The sequence below is a fragment of the Notechis scutatus genome, chromosome 1 (genome assembly GCF_049901735.1).
Source record: "Notechis scutatus isolate UNSWTSFEM ecotype Mainland chromosome 1, rNotScu1.2, whole genome shotgun sequence".
NCBI lineage: Eukaryota > Metazoa > Chordata > Lepidosauria > Squamata > Elapidae > Notechis > Notechis scutatus.
In genome coordinates this window covers 51,088,137-51,112,269 of record NC_142009.1, presented here as the reverse complement: position 1 = coordinate 51,112,269, position 24,133 = coordinate 51,088,137, and the positions used below count along the sequence as shown (strand labels likewise).

General features: G+C 37.6%; 1 protein-coding gene across 2 annotated transcripts in view; it reads left to right on the top strand.

The window, feature by feature from the left end:
* Window positions 1–24,133, top strand: part of USH2A (usherin) — a 502,972-nt gene that overhangs the window by 462,321 nt on the left and 16,518 nt on the right. For both annotated transcript variants that reach the window (XM_087963894.1, XM_087963886.1), the window contains exons 60-63: window positions 4,386–4,613; window positions 5,828–7,344; window positions 11,802–12,117; window positions 23,574–23,783. In XM_087963894.1, the coding sequence (XP_087820020.1) occupies window positions 4,386–4,613; window positions 5,828–7,344; window positions 11,802–12,117; window positions 23,574–23,783 (2,271 nt within the window). The remainder of the gene's footprint in view (window positions 1–4,385; window positions 4,614–5,827; window positions 7,345–11,801; window positions 12,118–23,573; window positions 23,784–24,133) is intronic.

Genomic DNA, 24,133 nt, shown 5'->3' with positions numbered 1-24,133 from the left:
CTACAGGAACCAGGAGTGTTACTCAGGTGACCCTGAGGACATAGATAAACCTCCAAGTACTTCAATTACCCTCTAAAAGGATGTAAATAATCAGCAGTCTGCAAGGAATATAAATCCTTCCATTCCCCACTATCCTATCAAAGCTGAAGAAGCTTCTTGGATGAGAAGTGAAATGTCTTCAAACAAAAAACAAGGAAGTCCAGTTGCCTCCTGAAAAAACATATGTGGAACAACCCTGACCTGGATGACTGAGAATCTCTACAGTCTGTATGAGTGGTATTTGCTCTTCTGCTGGTTGCCGCATCCATGCAGTCACATGATTGTGATCTGGGGACTTGGTGCCCAGCCTGCCATTATGATGTCTCAGAATTCCATAGTCCAGTGAGGACAACCTATATCAGCAGAAATAGGCTGGCATAGTGAGATGCAATGGACAGAGAGAGGCAAGCTACAGAAAACAAGAAGCATCTTAGTTTTGCCAGACCCATTTTCAACAAGTAGTAAATGTTTAGGTCAGCACCTCTGAGTTTTGCCTTGGAATCCATTCAATCATCCTCAGTGCCAGTCACAGAACATCAAAGTAAAGTGTAAAGCAAAGAGTGGTGGGTCTTGAGACCCTAAATTGAGACCTGAGCTGCACATCCCAATCCAAATGTGTTTGCAAGACCGTAGAAGTTATTCCATGTGTATGGCTACAATAAAGAAGCTGAGAGTGGGGAAAATGAATGAAGCCCAAGTGCTAGCCTTGCCATTTTGGAGAGATACTGCTAGGCAGAGACCTTAATGAGATAAATAGATAATAAATTATCTCATTATCCAGATGCTCCTGCTAGTATCAGAGAACCTGCAACAGTCCCACCACTCAACTTATTCTCTTCCCCACACCAAGGATCTCCACATTGTCCTGCTTCAGGAACCTAATGAATTCTGTGGACAGAACATAGTGGACTGCATACAGTTTTGAGATGCAAATATTTCCCTTGCAACTTACAATATAAAGGTTTGGGGGAAGTATAGTCAAAGGACACAACGGTGCTGAAGCAACCACAATTTCCCCAAATTTCATTCTCACCAAAATGATTCAATAATTGTTGCCCTATATGTTCCAGTTTTGCCCAATTGAAGGTTAGAAACAAACAGATACAAGAATTTTAATAGTATTTACATGTATATATTACCAGCTAAGTATATTTCAGCTTTCTGAGTAGATATAGTCTCAATGGAACTTTTAAACCTTTGTTTTTCTTGGTCAGTTTAATGGTCTAGCTGTAGATTTTCCAGCTTGCTTTTGCTAATTAATTTCAAACTTGCCTCTTGGATTTTCCTTTCACTGTTTTTAGATCGCAGGTGTCATGCCCTTGTTGGAGTATGATTCTGAGGGGGAGATTGAGGAGCTGACAGGGAGTGGGAGTGTGGCTCCGGTGGCTGTGGAAGAAACAGGGGAAGGGCACAGTCTGGCTGGGCATTCAGAGGAAGACCCAAGGTCACCCCCTCTTCATCCTAGGGCACGCAGGGAGGAACGGAGGAGGGAGCAACATGGCTTACAGAAGAGAAAAGGGCCCTGATCCCTTTCATTAATTGCAGCTGGGAGAACAGGATATAAGAAGGGCGTTTGCACACAGCACCTTGCTGGAAGCAAAGCGTGCATGATCTTTGTCAAGGCTTATCTGGGTTTTGGTATCCTCCCAACTGTGTGTGCTTCATTATCTTTTGGAAGTCTGCAATTTATTATCCTGGCCTGTCATGTTAATTACTTCAGCATGATTTGTGTTGGTTTTTTATTTTTAATTTATCTGTACTTTGGGTTTGGACTGCATTTTTTCCCTTTGTAGACTGTTTTTGGAAGAGTTTGATCTCCAGCCCAGAATAACTGGACAGTGGGGGCCAAGTTGGAGGTATTAAAGGGACTTTACCTATTTTTGTGACTTTGTTGCTTTTGTGCCACACCCCGGGTCATCACAGCAGGCTTGGGACCTGCAGCAGTTCCATTTTTTTCCCCTTCATTGGAAATCAGAACTGGCTTCAGCACTGTTTCTCCAAAGAAACAAGGAAAGGCAGCACTTGAAAAAAACAAAACTTGATTTAGGTTTTAATTTGAGTTTCCTGGTTTATAATAACAACAATTCCATGATTTTCAGTGAATTTTGAAGAAAATAAAAATAAATTTAGCAATAATAAAAGAAGAGTAGCCTTGTCCCTAGATATTAGATTGAGCAATTTTGGGATCCTCTCCCTAAATAATAATAATAATAATAATAATAATAATAATAATAATAATAATAATAATAATAATAATAATAATAATAATAATAATAATAATAATAATAATAATAATAATAATAATAATAATATCAGTAAAATCTCACTAGAAAAGTCTTCCCTGGAAGCATTCGAGGATTGCAGTAAAGGAGAACTACACTACAATTCTCTCTAGCCTTTGCTGAACTTAGTAGATCTTTTGAATAAATGTGAATGGGATGAATTTAAACAAAAGTCCATTGACATCTGCAAATTTAGATCTTATAGCTTAGGAATTTTTACTCATCTTTGCAATGAACGAAAATCAGTAATTCCCATTTAGCCACTGCACTCCCTTGCATTCATCATTATTATTCTCACAGGGACTTACCTTTTTCAATGTAGGAGGGGTAACGAATAATTGTCATTGAAAAGTATATTTGTAATCAGTCATGGTGGGTTTTGAGCTTTTAATATTCAAAATGGACATTCAAATGCTGTATTATATTTATCTAAAAGGGAAACTCATTGTTGTGGGAAAATAACTATTAAATATTTATTATGTAACGTTTAATATTTTAAAAAAGATTATTTTTCTGCAAAAAAAGAGATTATTTTTTCATCTTGCTGCTTACCAGATATTTAAATATTTAGAAGCTTGGAAGTGTGGCTTTTAGCTACTTAACTAAAACCAAGAAATTGAGTCTTTTTTTTTTTAAATGAACTGATCATAAGGGGATGTATCTAATCACCATCAAAGGGAAAAAGGTGTGTAAAGAATTCTAAGTGCAAATATTATAAAAGAGCTGAGATGTTTTCTTGCAGTAGAAATGTGCCAGAATCAGTTCTGAATGGACAGTAAAAATGTCAGGAGATTCTTTACTCAATGTGCCCAAGTAGTAACTCAAACATGTATTTCCACGAGCCTATGCAGTTGCCAAAGGCACCCTAGGAAAAGGCATGCTTCCTTTAAGGAGCTTCAAAGAGGTATAATGAGGCTGCCCATACAGCAGGAGTGTCAAACTTGCATTGTCGTGGTGATGTCACATGATGTATTGGAACTTTTTCCCCCTTTGCTAAACCAGGCATGGGCATGACCAGTGTGTGATGCATCCAGCCCACGGGCCGCAAGTTTGACAGCCCTACCATACAGGATTCAAAGCATCCTTACTCACTTTGGTTTCAAATACTGCACACTTCTGGCCTGGACTATCAGAGGTCCATCTCTTAGGTATGCAAGAGAAGACCTTCTCTCACTTCCTTGGGAACTGTACCAAAAACTTTAACCTTAGACTGTCTACTATTGACCTCACCCCTTTCCTAAGAGGTCTCTAGGGGGCGTGCATAAGTGCACCAACGTGCCTACCATCCCTGTCCTATTGTTTCTTTTATTTTTCTTTTATTTTTCTTATATGCACCCATTTCATGTATTCATAACTATGTATACACTTATACTTATTATCTTGTAAACAATTGACAAATCAAATAAATAAAATTAATTAATTAACTAACTAAATAAATAAATATAGTCTGCCATCTGAAAAAGAAGTGAGACCTTCAGCCAAGTCATTTAAGTCGGTCTAATAATTGATTGACTGATAATGTGTCATCACGTTGGTGTTAACTCTTAGCAACCACATAGATCGATTTCATTTGTCAGTGATCAATGATCTGTCCCTAACCTGATTCTTTAGGTCTTCCAGTGGAATTGAACAGTATTTTAACCATTTTTAGTCAGCTTTTAGGTGTTTACATTTTAACACCTATTTTAGGGTGTTACTGATGATGAAGATACACTGTTTCATATTTAAAAAAAAAAATAACCCAGGAAGCATAGATTGTAATGGGAAAAGAGAAAAAGTACATGGCATGGATGATGGGACAGAATAGTAAAATATAAGGGTTTTTTGTTATGACAAAAAAGTGTATTTTTGACCCAAGACCTACAGACATTAGTGGAGTCCATTCAATATTACTGTACATTGTAACAGTACATTATGAGAGTACATTGTAACCAATCTTGTAAAAACTGCTTCCACAAAAACAATTTTATATGTCTAGTTGATATTGTCAGATATTTTTTGTAAATGCTGAATCTTCAGTCAAATCACATACAAAAATCACAAATTTGTCTCTTTCATCTACAGGGAAAGATCTATCAAACTTACTTATCTGGTTTGAAGCCATATACAACCTACCACATTCATATTGTTGCTGTCAATAATGCTGGGCAAGTTGTTAGTCCATGGACTTCAGTGCGCACCCTGGAAGCTTCCCCAAGTGGCCTAAGCAATTTTACAGTAGACAAGAAAGAGAATGGCAGGGCATTGTTACTCAAATGGGCAGAGCCTTCAAAGCCCAATGGTAACATTAAGGTAATTGAATCTTATTTCATCAAGATGGAACAGAAACATTGTGGAGAAAGTCATGATGTAAAAGTCATTAATGCGCTACTATATTATGAATGTTTTAATTTGCAATACTGCAAACCTTTAATATAGAACTTCATGAGTACTCTCAATTGTAGTTCACTTCTAATATAGTGATATGCCATACAATGGCACTTTGGAACTCTTCATTAATTGATTCCAAGAGGTGCAATAAGTACCAAAAATGATGGGAATCAAACAAATTTTACCTATGGGAAATAATAGTGAGCCACAAGGAAGCCAACACCAAGTATACTTTTAACAAAATACTTATTGAAAATATGTGATTGCTTTTAGCATCTTATCTTAGAGATTTTTCACAATCCTTTACAATGGTCATTTTTAACCCCAGCCCTTTTCTTGGTTTAAAAATCAAAACTTGATTTAAAAATCTTTCTATCCATCCATAATTAAATCAGACTGAGCTAAGTGGATCCTTCTTAGAGCTTTTCAGTACCACACAATATAAGACATTCTCAAGTTGTTCTTCCAAGCAACAGGATAGCGATTCATCTAAAAGGTCAAACACTGACCTTTCCAGTATCCTCAAAAATAATCCAAATCTAATACTTAGCCCATTAACTTTTGATCTACGTGTAAATCTTGATTTTTCTCCGTGAGTTCTTCAGTTTTCAGCATTAAAATAATGTTGAGTACGCAGTAAGCTTTCTGAGCCTATTGAATTTAAGGTACCAGCCCTTGAATGGGAAAACCCAAGTTGTAGTCCTGCCTTAGGTGCAAAGCTACCTGGGTGATTTGGTGCCAGTCAGTCTCAGCACTTGGAAGAAGGCAATGGCAAACCACCTCTGAAAGTGTTGACAAGAAAGAACTAGCCTACAGGAATTAAAACTAACTCAATGTTACCTGCATATGACATAAGCACAAAGGTGAGTAGAGTAAAACTCTTTCCCCAAAGAAAAGAGAGGTGGGTAGGAGGCTAAGCATCCAACTGAACAATTTCCTCATGCTTTTTATTATGCCTGAATCTTTAATAAACATCCTGTTTTTACAATCTCCAAAGAACAGCAGGGATGGGCTGCCAATAGAGCCTGTGAAAAGTTATTGTACTTATTTGGTGGGTTGTATTAGGTTTAAAAAGCTGCCTGATGAGGCCACTAATGGTCTTGCTGGTAATGCATGGATATTGTCTTTCCTTTCAGATTTACAATATTTTCAATGATGGTAATCTAGAATATAGTGGTTTGTCTCGTCAGTTCCTCTTCAGACGTCTTGAGCCCTTCACTGAATACACTCTCCTTCTTGAAGCTTGTACAGCAGCTGGTTGCACTCACTCTTCACCGCAGCAAATTTGGACAGATACAGCCCCTCCTGCTTCTCAGATGGCTCCTGTAATCGTTTTGGTGAATGCAACCAACATTGAATTGAGCTGGTCTGAGCCAATTAATTCAAATGGAAAAATAATGCGCTATGAAGTTATTCACAGACATACCAAAGAAAATGCTTCAGGGGAAAATAGCACGACAGAAAAAGAGAACATTGTTTTCACAGAATATAACACTGGGAGTAATGCATTTGTATATCATGCTCAGCATTTGCAGCCATGGACTACATATGAATATAAAATACGTGCCTGGAATTCAGCAGGCTACACTGATAGTCCTTGGTCTGCTGCAAAAACCAGTCAAGCTGCCCCAGAAGGCATGGCTGCTCCCACATTAACTTATATCCCTCAAAATCCCAGCAAAATATGGATTTCATGGTCATTCCCAGAAAAAAGCAATGGTATTCTGTTGTCATATAAGCTCCAAAGAAATAATGTTCCCTATCCTTTTAGCTTTGATGCTTCAACGTTCAATTATACTGATGAAGGCTTGCTTCCATATACAGAATATAATTATGTGATAACTGCTTGTACCCTGGGAGGGTGCTGCTCTAGTGACCATTCCAGAATACGGACATTAGAGGCAGCCCCAGCAATAGTCAGCCCTCCTATTCTAGAAGGTATACATTCAACCCAGATTAATATATCTTGGTCGCCACCCCAAATTCAAAATGGTGAAATCATAAAGTATATTTTAAAGCTGAATGGTGAAGAACAATATGTTGGAAAGGGTTTATTCAAGACAGTAGTGAATCTACAACCTTATACTAAATATGACATCACATTGTTTGCTTGTACCAATGGAGGGTGCACTGTTAGTGCATCCCAAACTGCTTGGACAACAGAAGCCCCTCCTCTTAACTTAGATCCCCCTAAGTTACAAGTGATAGATTCTGAATCTCTAGAAATTACATGGAAAGCTCCCAATAATCCAAATGGTAAAATCCAGTTTTATGAGCTAAGGAGGAATGGATTGCTGGTTTATTTGGGTCTAGATAAACACTTTAAGGATTTTATGTTAACTCCTGGAGTAGAATACATTTATACTGTTACTGCAAACAATAGCCAAGGGAGTGTCACCAGTCAGATAGCCAAGATAAGAACCGATCCTTCTGCCCCATCTGGAATGTCTCCACCTCTGTTGCATCCATGGACCTCACAGACAATTTTGGTTATTTGGGATCCTCCAGCAAAGATTAATGGTAACCTGATCAATTATACTATCGTTCTTCGGGAGCCTATTAAATCACAAAAAAAAGTGATTTACCTGGATTCATTCCACGATTCTCTTGGAAGACAATCTTACAATTTAACAGAACTTAAACCCTATCACAGGTATGTTGTAAGCATATGCTGTAATGAGTAAATGAGGAGGAAATTCTTGTACTTTAGAACAAAAATTGATTTCCCAAGGCATAAGATTAACTCACTGCATCCATGAAAAGCTGGGAGGTTGTTGACTAATTGTTGACTAAATTTAGTCAATTTGGGTTTTTTTCTTTTATAGTTAGCCTTTGCCAATCAGATTTTGTATTTCTAACAAATTTAGTGTTATGTTCTTTTCTGCCCAGATGAGAATATCCCAAGTTTTTCAATTCATATAATTACATTCTTATTCACCAAAAGAACTTAAATTACAGCCCAGTCTTTTTATTTATTTTATTTATTTATTTGATTTGCCAATTGTTTACAAGATAATAAGTATAAATGTATACATAGTTGTGAATACATGAAATGGTTACATATAAGAAAAATAAAAGAATAAGAGAAACAATAGGACAGGGACGGTAGGCACGTTGGTGCGCTTTATGCACGCCCTACAGACCTCTTAGGAAAGGGGCGAGGTCAATAGTAGACAGTCTAAGGTTAAAGTTTTTGGGGTTTGGGGAAGAAACTACAGAGTCGGGTAGAGTATTCCAGACATTGACCACTCTATTGCTGAAGTCGTATTTCCTGCAATCAAGTTTGGTGCGGTTTACTTTGAGTTTGTATCTATTGTGTGCTCTTGTGTTGTTATGGTTGAAGCTGAAGTATTCATTGACAGGTAGGACATTGCAATGTATGATTTTGTATACCATGCTTAAGTCAGACCGAAGACGGCGTAATTCAAGGTTTTCTAGTTCTAGAATTTCAAGTCTGGTGGCATAAGGTATTCTACAGCGAGTAGAGGAGTGGAGAACTCTTCTTGTGAAATATTTCTGGACTTTCTCAATTGTGCTAATATCAGATACGTAGTGTGGGTTCCAGACTGATGAACTGTATTCGAGTATTGGTCTAGCAATGTTTTGTATGCTCTGGTGAGTAGTGTGATATTACCAGAGAAAAAGCTACGTAGGATTAGGTTAACAACTCTTAATGCCTTTTGGCTATGTAGTTGCAGTGGGCTCTAGCACTTAGATCATTAGAGGTGAGTATTCCAAGGTCCTTTACAGAGCTTGGGTCATCAACAAGATCTTGACTATTCAGCTTGTATTTTATTTTCTGATTTTTTTGCCAATATGTAAGACAGAGCATTTATTTGTTGAGATTTGAAGTTGCCATTTGTTTGACCATTCGGATACATAGTCAAGATCTTTTGTAGGGTAGCAGTATTGTCTGTGGTATTGAACAGCTTTACATCATCAGCGAAGAGAACGCAATTGCTCTTAATATGATCACAGAGGTCGTTTATGTAGAGTATGAAGAGAGTTGGTCCTAGAACACTGCCTTGGGGAACACCACTATTGACAGGTACTGGATTTGATAGGACGCTCCCGATTTTGACCATTTGTTGTCTGTTTGACAGGAATGCTTCTATCCAGTTATTCAGTTGTCCAGAGATACCATAGGATTTTATTTTTAGGAGTAGTTTGTCGTGTACCACTGAATCAAAGGCTTTACAGAAGTCTATGTAGATTGCGTCTATTGTTTTGCCCTGGTCGAGTTGTGTCGTCCATATGTTTTTGCAGTGTAAGAGTTGCAGATTACAGGATAGTTTTTTTCTGAAACCAAATTGTTTATTGGAGAGTAGGTTATTTGTCTCTAAGTGAAGGATGATGGATTGGTTAATAATTGATTCCATGACTTTACAGGTGACGCAGCATAAGGAGATTGGCCTGTAATTTTCAACTAGGCTTGGGTCTCCTTTTTGAAGATGGGGATGACTGTGGCTTGTGACCATAGGTTAGGCAAGGAGCTGGTTCTGAAAGATTTTTCAAAGATTATGCTTAGAGGTTTGGCTATGGCAGTGGATAGCTTTCTTAAGAAGTAGGCACATATTCCATCCGGTCCAATAGATAGAGATGGTTTTAGGTTGCGTATTGCTTTTTCAACATTGTCTTCTGTGAAATCGATATGTATTAGATCATTGTTGTTATCTGTGGTACGGCTAGGAAATATTGGGCATGATCCATTGCTGTTTACAAATACTGAGCCGAAGAATGTGTTAAAGATGTTGGCTTTAATGGTGTCGTCGTTGCAGTCTTTACCATCAGGTCCTATCAAGGGAGGGATGGACCTTGAGTCTTTAGTTTGTTGTTTACAAAATTGTAAAAAGCGCGGTGGAATTGGTGCTTAGAAGGTTTTCCTCTTGTTTAATGTGATAATTGGTATTCGGTCTTTATCTGGTGGCATAGATTTTTGTATCGGTTTTTGAAATTGGCAACGTGACCAGATTTGTTTTTCCGCCAGAGTGATCTCTTTTGGATTGAAGTTTCCTTATTGATATGGGTAATCTGCTTTTTTGTTTTGTTTTGGGAGTTGTTGTTGGTACATATAGTTTGATGACTCTTTGACTTCAAGTAAAAATACGTTATAATGGTCTTCAACGGTATTGCATCCAGTGAATAGAGATTGCCAATCAAGGGATGAGAGATCGTTGTCTATAAGATTATAGTTGCCTTTTTTGAAGTTACAATAGGGGATTACATCATTGTGGTGATTTTTGTGTGGATGTATGTTGAGACAAAAGTCGATCATATTGTGGTCACTACTGGAAAAGGGTTCTTTAGATTGTATTCCGTAGATTAGGTTCAAACTGTTGCAGAAGATGAGATCGAGGCAGTTGTTTAGTCTAGTGTTGTTGGTTACTAGTTGTTCCAGTCCCAGATTTGTAATAGCATTGTAGAAGGTTGTGTGTATGATTTCAGTTGTACAATCATTTAGGGTCCAGTTAATATGAGGTAGATTGAAATCACCAAGAAGGATAAAAGGGTATGGGCAGGATGCAGCCCATGTTAGTAATGTATTTAGCTTGTTTACATGTTCGATGTCATAATCAGGTGCTCTGTAACATAGTAAGAATCGAATTGTGATATTTGAGGATAGTTCACAGATGATGGTTTCAGGAAGGGCAAACTCCTGGGTAACTTGGATATTTTTAGATGTAAGGATTTTTTATAGAATATAGCAACTCCACCTCCTCGACGATTTTCACGATCTGATCTGTAAACATGATAGTCTCTTACTGTGGTAATGGAGTCGGGAGAGATGCATTGAGCCATGTTTCACAGACAAATATAATGTCAAGTTAGCCATATTTAGGAGGAAGAGAAATTCAGGTATTTTATTCACGAGGCTTCTTGCATTGAGTAGTTTGCATTTAAGGCCGGCAGTAGTTGGAATTGAGGTAGTTGGGGGCGTGCGTGCCTAGTCTTGGGTGATGGTGGATGGGTTGAGGTAGGGTTGTGGTTGAGGGTAAAAGCTGAGTATTGGGTTGAGTGGTTTACTTTTGATACAGTCAGCATGGTAGTCAATGTACAGGTCCTTCTCTCTCCATTGTCTAGACGGTTTTTGAGTTCGATGCGGAGTGCACGGGAGCGGGCACGTTGCTGTATGGTTAGGTCAGGCGGCAACGGAGGTTCTTATGGATGGTGTTGGTTTTGGCGAGTGAGTTTATAGTATAAATGAATTTACGTTTGCTTGATTCATTTTTGCAAATGACCCTGCACAAGCGGGGCCACAGAGCCATCTCTATTTTTGAGCTCTCGGTCAATGCGGGAAATGTCAAGTATTTCATCAGTGGAGATGGTTGATGCTTGATAATTTCTGATGATGTTTCGACAGTTGTGATGTCATCATTGACATTGATGTCTTCTAGACCAAATAAGATGGCGCTTTGGACGCTTCCGCTCACGCTCAACGGCTTCTCTGATGAGAATTGGGATATCAATATTTGTCTGGGTTGTGTTTATTTGTGGATTGGGTTGTGGATTGATTGTGGTTGATTGGTAGAGATGTGGTTTGTAGCTATTGGATGTTCAGGTTTTTGCTTGTGTCCTTTTTTTCAAGGTTGGATATTCTTTCTTTTACGGCGTCCAGGGATGCTACTATGATGTTGAGGGATGTTGTAATGGTTTCGATGGTAGGGGATGTTTCAATGGTTTCAATGGTATCAACTCTTTCAGACAGATCCAGTTTGGGTCTGCATGATTTGCAGATATGTGGAAACTCATTGGATGATTTTAGGTATTGAATCATCTGCTCAGGTAATCCCAAGCAGTCATGATGAGTGTATTTTTACACAGAGAACATTTGATGGAGTTTTCATTATCCTTTAGATTTTTGTAGCATTTAAGGCATGTGCAGGAGTCTTGTGGTTCATTGGTGGGGATCATCTTCTTTAGGTTGTGGTTTGACGTAGGATTTTCTTTTTGGCATGGTAGGATTGTTAAAATAGCACGTTGATTGAATTTTTCTTTTTTGTTTAAATGTCTGCAAGCTTGGTCTTGTGGAACATATGCACTTTATTTTACCTTTATATGTAATGCAAAGCCTGGGTTCTACTGCCTCATTTCCAGTTTGTGTTTGTAAAGGTATGAAGTACGGATACAAGCCTGCAGTCTTCTGGGCTGCACTCACAGTGAATGGTCCTCCATACAAACTCTTGAAGCACCCCCTGAAATACAGCCAGCTCCTTTCATAGATGTCCAGTCAAGTCCTGATGGATTCCAGACTGTTCTTTCCATTGTATGGACTGGCCCAAAGTACCCAAATGGAAACATCTTACATTATGAGCTTTATCGAAGACAGCCAGTACCCAATCAACACAATGCCAGCCTTGTTTATAATGGTTCATCCACTTCATTCAAAGACGACACACTCTTGCCTTTCACCGAATATGAATATCAGGTATGAAAATGGGAGATTACTGTGAAAATTTCTGGGCATATCACTGAGAAATTCTCTTTATCAAATAGTTAATATGCAGTATCTTAGCAATGGTATTATTCACTCTAAGAACTGTTAGGGATCACAGTGCTTCGAGATGGCATAGCAATTCCTCTTTACACATGAACTTGTTTTGTGATATAGCGAAGCTGACAGATTCCCAGAGACATGATGCTGAATGGATATGAGTGCCTTCAACTCCAGTTCTGATGCAGATGTAACTCTTTTTTGCACAGCGTCTAGACATAATACAAATGGGGGAGGGGAGTTTGTGTGTATCTATTTCTCTGTCTTGTTTTGTTGGCTGACTTAGTCTCCATAAAGAGGTACTTCAGTTAGCATATTATCTGAGTGATATAGCATATCCAGAGGCCTCTTAAACTTGTCACAACCAAGAAGCAATAATGGTTCCTTAATTCCAGTAATCATTCCTAGTGTCTTTTGAGCTGGATAAATCGGGAACTTGGACAAGTTTTTTATTGAAATTTTTTGGATGCTTCTTGTGATTCTGCACAGTTACACCTGGGATATAGATGGCTGCATATGGCAAGTTTCAGAGGAATGCTTGACATCACGTGGAAGCCTGTGTTTCATCACTGATGATGGCTCTTCAATTATTTGATTTCCTACTTCGAATTATGGCATTTTCTTTGAGCTTCGACAAGTTGACAATGAGAGAACCTTTAGAATGCTTTCTGGAATTCCTTATTCACATTAGAGGATGGAATCTCTCTCTCTCTCTCTCTCTCACACACACACACACACACACACACACACACAGAGTGGGGAGGGAGAGAGAGAGAATATATAAAATTTTATGCAGTTTTAGCAAACACATGCAGACAGTAGAACCAGAAGTTTTACGAAATCTTGGCTGTAAGCTGGCTGAGGGGATCTAAATAATATTTAGATATTTTCCAATTGGCCCTATTTTTCCTAATCCCTGACACTGTGGCTAATAATTATGACAATCTCTGACCTTTTAAGGAAATGATGAGTGCCCTTTGAAAAATGTTATTAGTATATTCAGCCTTCTAGTCTTAATTATTCAAATGATAGGAATCTGGATACCTCTTTTTATAAGCATTTACACTGTAGGCTGTAACAGTCTATATTGAGGACAACCTATCATTTTGCACAATGCTGCTCCTAAACATTATACTAAACAATAAAGTAAGGCCATATTTAGAAGAGATTTATATTTTTCAAATTTAGGTTTAAGTAAAAGTATAACTATCTACTTTGCTTCTGAATTACTTGAACATTCTTACTGCGATAAACCCATTCTTTTCAGAGATTCCACTCAAATTTAGATTTTACTAAAATGACACAATTGAAACTATCAAACATTCTGAGCTTGCTGGTAATTGGAGAGGGTTGTGGAAATGCATATTCACGTGTTATGCAGAAATATGCAGTTTGATAGCATTGTATGGCATCTACAAAGTTAGATTTCAGCTGAAACCACTAACACACTGAATAAGAATTCAAATAAGCTGTAAGCCGTTGCTCACTTATTTTGTTTTGCTTGTTGTTTTATTAATCTTTTTTTTTTATTAACAGGTACTTTGAAATTAGTCAATGATGCACTAAGCCATATATGTTAGCAGTTAACAATTTTATTCTGAAATGGAGAACGTGTCTTTGTGAACGAAAAAAAGCATGCCTGTATTTTTCTTTCGCAGATGTTATATGTAGATATCCCTCAGGGAGCTATTCTTAGACATTGTTGACAATATATTTATATTGCTTGTGAGACATCTAATTCATAAGTGTAGGAATTGACTTTTGATGAAACCCAGATTTATTTTTCATTAAGCATCATATTGATTCTTCTGCATCTCTCTCAGAGCCGTGTTTGTTGGCTATAAAGTTTTAAATGCAACTAAATTTCCTGAAATGGAAAGAAGGCCTTTAAAAAACTGCTTTCAGTCTTCACAGTCTAGCTTGATGGTTCTGACATTAACAATACAACTAAGGTCGGAAATGATAGTATATTTTCTTCTTTTTATTTTTGAAGCTTTTACAAACTTTTTAATCTAGGGCAGCACAAGACAAATCTTAGGATAGAACAATTCTTTTCACACCCAGGACCCCGGGTTCAGTTCTGAAATCTCCAGTTAGACAGGAGAGATGGACAAAATACCAGGCAACATGGTGGTCCTGTCAACAACATTAATTGGAATGAGAAAAATCCTGACAGAATTTTGTATCTACTCCAGGAAAGCATACTTACAGATAAATTATTCAAAAACTAAGGTAGCAATATTTACTAAAAAACCAAAGAGACATAGATGGGCACAGGATGATAAGGAGTATTTGGGTATTGACTTTACTGAAATGCTATCATGGAAAAATTGATATAGTATCAGCAAGAACAATGGCCATTACATAAATGAGAACCATTTGTTCTTTCCTTACTCAAAGATACTGGTATGTAAGCTTAAGTATCAATTTTTAAAGATGGGCAAGGAATTTCATATTATTTACAGTATCTTACATCCCATTTTCTGAGACAAGCTTTTACAGAATTTTGTTTTCAAATAATGCCAATAGCCTATTTGGATAGAAGATTCAAAGTTTTATCAACTACATATTGTTTATGCATTTGTAATAACTCACAGGTTTGCTCAGAATTTAATTTGACTCCTAAAATTCAAAGGCTATCTGAGATACCTTCTAAAGAAGCGCAAAGAATTGCCAATCAGTAATTGCAATCTAGAGATTCATTTATGGTACAAAGATTAATGGTCATGCTCAAAGGTTCAATAATTTACTTTTATAATGTGACAGAGTACAAAAATGAATGCAAATCAGTGGTGGTATTCTACGGATTCGGAATGCCTCTGCGCCTGCGCAAACACCTCTGTGCCTGTGCAAAGTGCGCGTTTGGCATGCACACATGCAAAGTGTGTGCACGTGCACAAAGCACACAAGTCATGCCCACCGAACTGGTGATAAAACTTGTTGAATCCCACCACAGATGCAAATCCTATACAATATGCTTTGATTTTAAAATGTTTCAGTTTACAGGTGAAACTCGAAAAATTAGAATATCGTGCAAAAGTTCATTTATTTCAGTAATGCAACATAAAAGGTGAAACTAATATATGAGATAGACTCATTACATGCAAAGCAAGATAGTTCAAGCCGTGATGTGGCATAATTGTGAGGATGATGGCTTACAGCTCATGAAAACCCCACATCCACAATCTCAGAAAATTAGAATATTACATGCAATCAATAAAACAAGGATTGTACATAGAACAATACCGGACCTCTGAAAAGTATAAGCATGCATACGTACTCAGTTCTTGGTTTGGGCCACTTTTGCAGCAATTACTGCCTCAATGCGGCGTGGCGTGCAAGCTATCAGCCTGTGGCACAGCTGAGGTTTTATGGAAGACAAGGGTGCTTCAATAGCGGCTTTCAGCTCTTCTGCATTGTTCGGTCTCATGTCTCTCATCTTTCTCTTGGCAATGCCCCATAGATTCTCTATGGGGTTCAGGTCAGGCAATTTTGCTGGTCAATCAAGCACAGTAATCCCATGGTCATTGAACCAGGTTTTGGTGCTTTTGGCAGTGTGGGCAGGTGCCAAGTCCTGCTGGAAAATGAAGTCAGCATCCCCCATAAAGTTCGTCTGCGGAAGGAAGCATGAAGTGCTCCAAAATCTCCTGGTAGACAGCTGCGTTGACCCTAGACTTAATCAAGCACAGTGGACCAACACCAGCAGATGACATGGTTCCCCAAATCAACACAGACTGTAGAAACTTCACACTGGACTTCAAGCATCTTGCAGTGTGTGCCTCTCCATTCTTCCTCCAGACTCTGGGTCCTTGGTTCCCAAATGAGATGCAAACATTGCTCTCATCAGAAAAGAGGACTTTGGACCACTGAGCAACAGACCAGGTCTGTTTTTCTTTAGCCCATGTAAGATGCTTCTGACGTTGTTTGTTGTTCAGGAGCATCCTGACAAGAGGAATACGACATTTCCAGGATCCGTCTGTGTGTGGTGGCTCTTGATGCACTGACTCCAGCCTCAGTCCACTCCTTGTGAAAGTCCCCAACACTTTTGAATGGCCTTTTCCTGACAATGCTCTCCAGGTTGCGGTCATCCCTGCTGCTTGTGCACCTTTTTCTTCCACACTTTTCCCTTCCACATAACTTTCTATTAATGTGCTTTGATACAGCACTTTGGGAACATCCAACTTCTTTTGCAATTACCTTTTGAGGCTTTCCCTCCTTATGGAGAATGTCAATGATGGTTTTCTGAACAACTGTCAGGTCAGCAGTCTTTCCCATGATTGTGATTCCTACTGAACCAGACTGAGAGATCATTTAAAGGCTCAGGAACCCTTTGCAGGTGTTATGGCTTAATTAGCTGATTAGAGTGGGACACTTTGAGCCTAGAATATTGAACTTTTTCACAATATTCTAATTTTCTGAGATTGTGGATTTGGGGTTTTCATGAGCTGTAAGCCATAATCATCTCAATTATGACACATCACGGCTTGAACTATCTTGCTTTGCATGTAATGAGTCTATCTCATATATTAGGTTCACCTTTTAAGTTGCATTACTGAAATAAATGAACTTTTGCACGATATTCTAATTTTTCAAGTTTCACCTGTAGATACGGATCATCAGAGCTGTGGTTTCTATCTACCAAAGCAGGGCCTTTTCATGGCATCTGATTCATGGAGTATTTGGGGGGTGGGGTATTCTGCAGAATTGTTTTTATATTGGATTTCATTTCAGGAAATAATTGAAACTATCATTACTTATTCAGAAATACGAAGCATCATGGGCAGTGTTTGGCTTCAGGGTTTAATGAGAGTGATCTAAAACCAGAAATTTTTGATATTTTGCTGGCAACTGTGGTTGGTATCTTCAGAGGCAAGATGACCTACTATGCCAACTACAGGCAATTGAGCAGGGATTGACTGGGGTCCTATTTTTATAGCTGTTTACTCTTTGCTGACTACTGATTGGTCTTTAGTCAAGCTGATTTCCGCTTGGTGCAGCTTAGTGAGGGCTGGTGTCTATGAAACATCAGAGAGAAGCAGAAACAGAGATAAGAAAAAGCAAATCTCAACATAAAATACCCACTTTTGTTTATCTTTACCCTTTTCAAATCTTTCAACAATAATGAAGTTGGTGATTAATCTTTGCACAATTGCTCAAGTAAATAAAAGTACCTGTTTAATTATGATAAATTCATACATACAGATACAGTAGTTATGAGCCTGCTCATTCTTCATTAGGGCAAGACCACTTGGGCTGTTTGTTTCTGACGTACTGGAACACTGTGATAGGCCTGTCTTTTAAAAAGACATTATTTTGAGTGCCATGGGAGTGTACATATCCCCTGGCTGTTATGTGAATTGATATGGTTTCCTTGATTGTATCTTTTTATTTATACCGCATAATTTATGAGCTCTGAAAAGCAAACTAAAATGAATGATGACTAACTACAGCCAAAGTAATAAATCAGCAGGCCTGAAAGAAGTAGTGATTTTGATCGAATCTATTGAATTAACTGTTGCCCTTAGTCAGTGCAGGTATTGGAAAGACCTTTTAATATCTGCTTATCTCTCTCCTGGGAGTGTTTTAACTACCTCATTATGTACCAATAGGAACAAATTTTTAAATTGTCTGTCTTTTGGAGGTAAACATCCATGTTAGCTATGGATGGAAAGCAATATTTAAAAGGAGCAAAAGATGTTTGAAGCTTTGGTTTACTTTTTATATTTTTTAAAAAAATATGTGTTTTTATCCCTCTGTCATAAAATCAACCAATTGTAGAAGCTGGTTCTTTTTTAAGGTTTTTGTTTTGTTTTGTTTTGTTTTGTTTTGTTTTAGTGTGGCATTTATATCCAGAGTTCAGTCACCAGGTTTTATTGTCTAAAAGACAAAAGTTTCCTATTTTTTTATCAAAAAAACATAGCAGCATTCAATACTGAAACACAGAAGGTTTTAATTACAAGGCAATCTTGTTTAAATAGAGGGACATTAACCACAAGAAGATCATCTACAATAATTTGGATACAATGACAATTTTTACCATGTCACCTTCATCCATAAATGTTCCTGTTGGTGTCATTGTTTAGAAAGGTGATTGGTTTGATTCTTATGAATTTATATTAATAATTGAATGTGTGTGATACTTGAATATTACACTCTTGTTTCTGAGCCTGGAAATTGTATGAAAAGGTTTCATAAAAGGTAACTTTTAACTTGCTAAAATGGTATGTTCTCATGATCTGGAACTGCCTTTTACAATGACAGTGATTTTGTCAATGCTGTTGGTGTTCAAATGATGCTCCAGTTGTTTTGGGATTGCACCCAAGGTACCTATTACTATGTCAAAGTAATGCCGCTCTGGGAGTCCTATGATTACTATGGTTCATCACACAGCCAGCCAGATGTTTAGACTGGATTTGACATTTTTAATCCACCTACCAAGTTCTTCCCAAGGACCTGGGATAGACAGATGTTTGATTTATGGAATTAAATATATCATCTTAGAATGTAAACTGTTCAAAGGAAAGCTGTCTTTTGCCATTATTATTCCTCCTCCTCCTCCTTCCAACTTATAATTAATTTTCTTGTACTCTTTACTTTCAGTTGCAGTGTACAAACATACTGTATGAGTCATACAATTTACTTAAGAGTCAACAATTCCAAAGAAACAGTATGATCCCTGAAATTTAAAACAATTCATTAGATGGCCATCTTCTTGCAATGATTAGTCTTATGACTTCAGCCGAATACTTTAAATATGTCTTCAGTCATCAGTTGCATAGCTGAGGCCTTTGAAATTGGTTTCTTTTCTTGAATCTTCTAGTACCAACAATCTACTAGTGGCTTCTCGGTTGCAGTTGAAGCTAGGTCCATAGTGACAAGGTCCATTATATAGTTAAAACTCTTCATTTATGAAAGTATTTAGGACCTTTGGCTTTCTTTGCAACTTGGAATAAATTCAAATGTTATAGCAGAATATTAGAAGATAGCATAAGAGCTAGTTTTAGTAGAGTTAGAACTGCTCGACATGAAAGCTTACTAAGGAATACTTAATACTAAAAATCACACAGACAGTCCCCTTGTATTGCCATTTAGATCTATCATTCTGATTGATCTGTGTGTGTTTCACTATTATTGAGTCTAATTTAACCCTATATATTCACACATCCATCTATTCCATCTATTGCACCTGACATTCTACAAATTAGTTACTCATGCAAATCATGACCTCAGTCAACCTTTTATGGTATTCGTGTTTAATTATACAAATGGTCTTTGATAAATAAGATTAAACATCCTCCCATATGTTTATTCTCTCCTTGATGAAAGTAAAATTTAATTTTCATGCAGATTTGTTGCAGGTCTTGTTTAATAACTGCTGAGTTTCATATAGTGTGCAGATCACCCTGGTTTTGTGAAGCTGACAAAAAAAAAGCCATCTCCAAAGAAGAGCTTTGAACTAGACACTTTCTTAGCTATTACATCTTGGAATCCTTCCTATGTGCATTGATTAAGATAATATCATAAAATATTTGCAAAACCTTAGTAAAGATTGTATCTTTTGCAATATAATTGTTGCTTTATTATCAGCTTAGCAATATTATCAACTTATTACATATTCAGTATAATCAGCTGAAGATGAATAAGCAAAGTACTAAGAGTAGGCTGGATATATTGATTTGCTAAGTTCAGAAAAATATTCATGCTTTTAATACATATTATTTATTTGTTTATTATATTTACATGTTAATAACATAAATAAGTTTGATTAATGGGTGCAGTGTCCTTAACATTTCACATACAACTTAGTTCTAGCTCTCTTATGATCTCCATTGATATTTTTTTTAGAAATGCCTTATTTGATTTTTTCCGTTTACACATCTCAATCACTTAATAAACAGAACTATGACATTTTTATACATTTACATACCATGTCCAATACAATCTATATATTCTATTTCTATACTTACTACATTTATTGTATACACTTTATTTTCTTATTTCTATTGTTTATCCAATGGTACCATTTTTCCCGTATTGCACAGTATTCAGAGTCTACTTTTCCTTTTAATTCAGTGATCAATTTATCCATTTCCGCACACATACATTTTTTTAATTACTAAGCCTTTGGATGGTTGCAATATCTCTTCTAACATTGAGCATAGGCTAACTTTGCTGCTGTTAATACCCGTAACACCCAGTGGTGGGATTCAAGTTTTTTTACTATCAGTTCTGTGGGTGTGGCTTGGTGAGCATGGCAGGGGAAGGATACTGTAAAATCTCCAGTCAGAGGTGGTATTTGCCAGTTCTCCGAACTACTCAAAATTTCTGCTACCGGTTCTCCAGAACTGGTCAGAACCTGCTGAATACCACCTCTGGTAACACCAAATACTTTATCTTTCTGTTGTATTTCCTCTTCATTATCCCTAAAAGAAATAATTCCAGGACAAAATCTATTTGGCTTCCAATTAATTCCTGTAACCACGTTTGTATTTTCTTCCAATATTTTTTCACTTCAGAGCATAACCACCATGTATGATAGAAGGTACCATTTTTTGTCTGCATTTCAAGCAGTTTGGGTTTGCATTTGGATAGATCTTGGCCAATCTTGTGACCATCAAATGTCAGCGATAAAACATTTTATGTTGGTTTTCTTTATAAGCCATCGATTTTGTTATCTTGTAGTTCATATTCCAAATTTTTTCCTACTCCTCTAGTCAATACTATATCCGAAATTTTTGGCCCACACTATTATCGATCCCTTCACAATCTCTTCTGCTCTAATAAATATTCTAATAAATATTTATATATCTTTGATAACAGTTTTTCATCTAGACCAGTCAAAAGTTTATCTAGTTTTTGTGGCTATTCCTAATTCCTCGCTGTCTTTTTTATATCTGGATTGTAGTTGCAGGTAAGGCCGCCAATCTATAGATATTCCCTGCTCCTTCAATTCCTGTCTACTTTTAAATTTCCCTTGATTGTCTAGGATTTCCTTGTACCTGGCCATTTTATTAACATCCATTGTATTGGGGTGGATCAATGCTTCTATGGTGGATAGCCAACTTGGGATTTTCAAATAGTTTTTTCTTTATCTCTCCCCAAGTTTGTATCAAAGCATCCCTTATTTTGTGTCTATAAAAATATAGATGCGATTTTTTCCCTATCCCACAGGAAAGCATGCACTCCTTTTATAGGTCATGTCCTTCAAGAAGGGATCTCCATTGATTTTTTACTACTGCAGGCACCTGGACTGAATATGTTATGCTACTAAAGGAGGGTTTTGACTTGAGCTGACTGACCTCATGCAAATGATCAAGAATGCTAGGTTTACTGCACTTCTATGTGATAACCTTTCCATGCTACTCAGTGTAACATTAAATAATTCAGCAGTAAGTTAAATGAACATTGAATGAACATGAGAGATTGTTGGACTAGATGATTGTAAGAGCTGTTAAGTCTCTCACAGCCTGCCTTCTTAGGCTTTTGTGAATGCTCCAAAATTTGAGGATATCAGGAAAAGACTGAAAAGCCATTTGTTAAGAATAGTATGAGAATTCCTGCACTGGAGAGAAGCTGGAATAGAAAACGTTCAAGGTTCTTTCAATCCTCTAACTCAGGGATGTCAAACTCACATCATCACGGTGTTGTCACGTGACATAACATAACTCCCCCCCCCCCTTTGCTAAACCAGGAGTCAGCAAGGCCAGTGCATGATGCATCCAGTCCACGGCTGTAACCCCTGCTCTAACTCTATGATTCTATGATAATATCAAGCATACTGTGGTAGCATTTACTCAGATGAATGTCAGTCCTGAAAGTTGTTCATGTGAGATCTTAATGAAATGCTGACATGTATGATGATCCTTTAAAATTGTACAGTCCTTAAATAAACTTACTTTTGTTTTTGTTTTATTTAATTTCCTAGTCCATTGGCTACCAAACCAGTGAAAATATAAAATCACAGATATGCCACCTGAAATTACATTTCAAGGCAAGATAATTGTCTCATTCTAGCCACCTTGAGAGTTCACTAGAGATGAAAAGATAATATATCAATTACCATGTTTCCCCAAAAATAAGACTGGGTCTTATATTATTTTTTGCTTTAAAAGATGCATTAGGGCTTATTTCCCAGTTAGGTCTTATTTTGGGGGAAATGTGGTACTAAATCTATCCCTCTGGCTGATGATCTTAACTGAGGCTTATTTTTGGAATATTATGAGCATCCTGAAAAATCATGCTAGTTGGGTCTTATTTTCTGGTTGGGTCTTATTTTCAGGAAAACATGATCGTCAAATAAATATGGATGCAGCCTACAAAAACATTTCCCAAATTCAGTTTGTTCTGAAGCATTTTCTGTTATTTATTGTTTATATATCAAAAGAGCCATGGTGGCACAATGTTTAGAATGCAGTACTGCAGATTACTTCTGCTGATCAATGGCTGCCAGCAGTTTGGCAGTTCAGGTTTCACTGCCTCACAGTTGACTCAGCCTTCCATCCTTCCAAGGTCGATAAAACAAGGACCCAGATTGTTGGGGGCAATATGCTGACTCTGTAAATCACTTAGAGAGGTCTGTTGTGGTTCGCCGGCAGCCGGTGCAGACGGCAGTGGTATCGGACAGTGGGGAAGAAAGGGAACCAGTCAGGGAGTCTGGAGAGGACTTGGACGAGGGTCCTGCGTCTGATGCAGGGATGGGGCCAGGACCATCTGGGAGTGGGGTGCTGCCTTGAGAGCCTTCAGAATCTGACAGCAGCGAAGCAGAGGATCCAGGGGAGCCTGTTCCCAGTGTGCATGTGCACAGAGGTGCTAGAAGGTGAGAGCAGCTGAAGCAGAAGGGGCGACTCGGGAGTAAGGCTGAGAGGTGATTGTCCCTCCCATAAGGGGTAAAAGTCAGGCCTTAATGACAAAAGCTTTGCAGAAAGCAAAGTAGTTCAATAAATTCTGAGTCCTCTTTGAAGCTCTGTGTATTCTGATCGGTTTTTTTCTGGTACTTCTGTTGGTTTCTGTTATAATTAATTTGGATACTTCTGTTTTTGGCAGCATTCCACAGCACTGGCAGGTGTGTGCTTATCTTGGGGAACTGTTTAAGTTTAGTTCTGGCTGTGAATGGAAGTAATTCCCAGTGTTGCACTAAAATAGGTTTTGCTTTTAAAACAAGTTTGTGTTTAATTACGTTTGGTGAAGCCTGAACAAGCACTGTGAAGTGGTATCTAAGTCTAAGTGCTATTGCTATTGTTATTCTTAATCACCCATCCTTCTCATAGAGGGGCTCTGGGCAGCATAGATGGAGTCTGGGCGGTATAGTTAAATAAATAAAAGCAGAAATGATAATATGGATTTTTCCCTGGAATGATGTATTAGGATTATTATAAATTCTTGTTTTTCAGGTTTGGTCAGTTAATTCTGCTGGCCAAACTGCTAGCAATTGGACAAAATGTAAGACTGGCCCAGCCCCTCCTCAAGGACTACCTGCTCCTTTGTTTGAAACAGTAGCTTCTACTTCTGCTGTAGTCAACATCCGTCCTCCTCTAAAGCCAAATGGAATAATCACCCTCTACAGGTTCTTCTCCAATAGCACCAAAGGAAAGGAGAACGTGGTAAGTATTAATCAAAATCTTTTGAGTTGATGAAATTTGTGGTGATGCCAGTTACTATTATTATAGGATTGTCCTCAATATTCCTCTTGATTGCATAGAATAAAGGTTTGGCATATCTCAGTCTAGATTTTAACTATTACTGATGTGAAATTAAAAAATAAATCAACTTTTCACTCAAAAAGGGCACTGGTGAGGAAAGGATTATAGGATTTGTCAAAATATATGCAGTTTTGGGGATGAAAAAGAGTGGAAGTACTATTGATTACCATGTCTATCAGTTTGGGTATTACTGTTCAGGGACTAGCTTAGTCATTGCTTCTTAGGAAGCTACATGCCTGGTCTAAAACTAT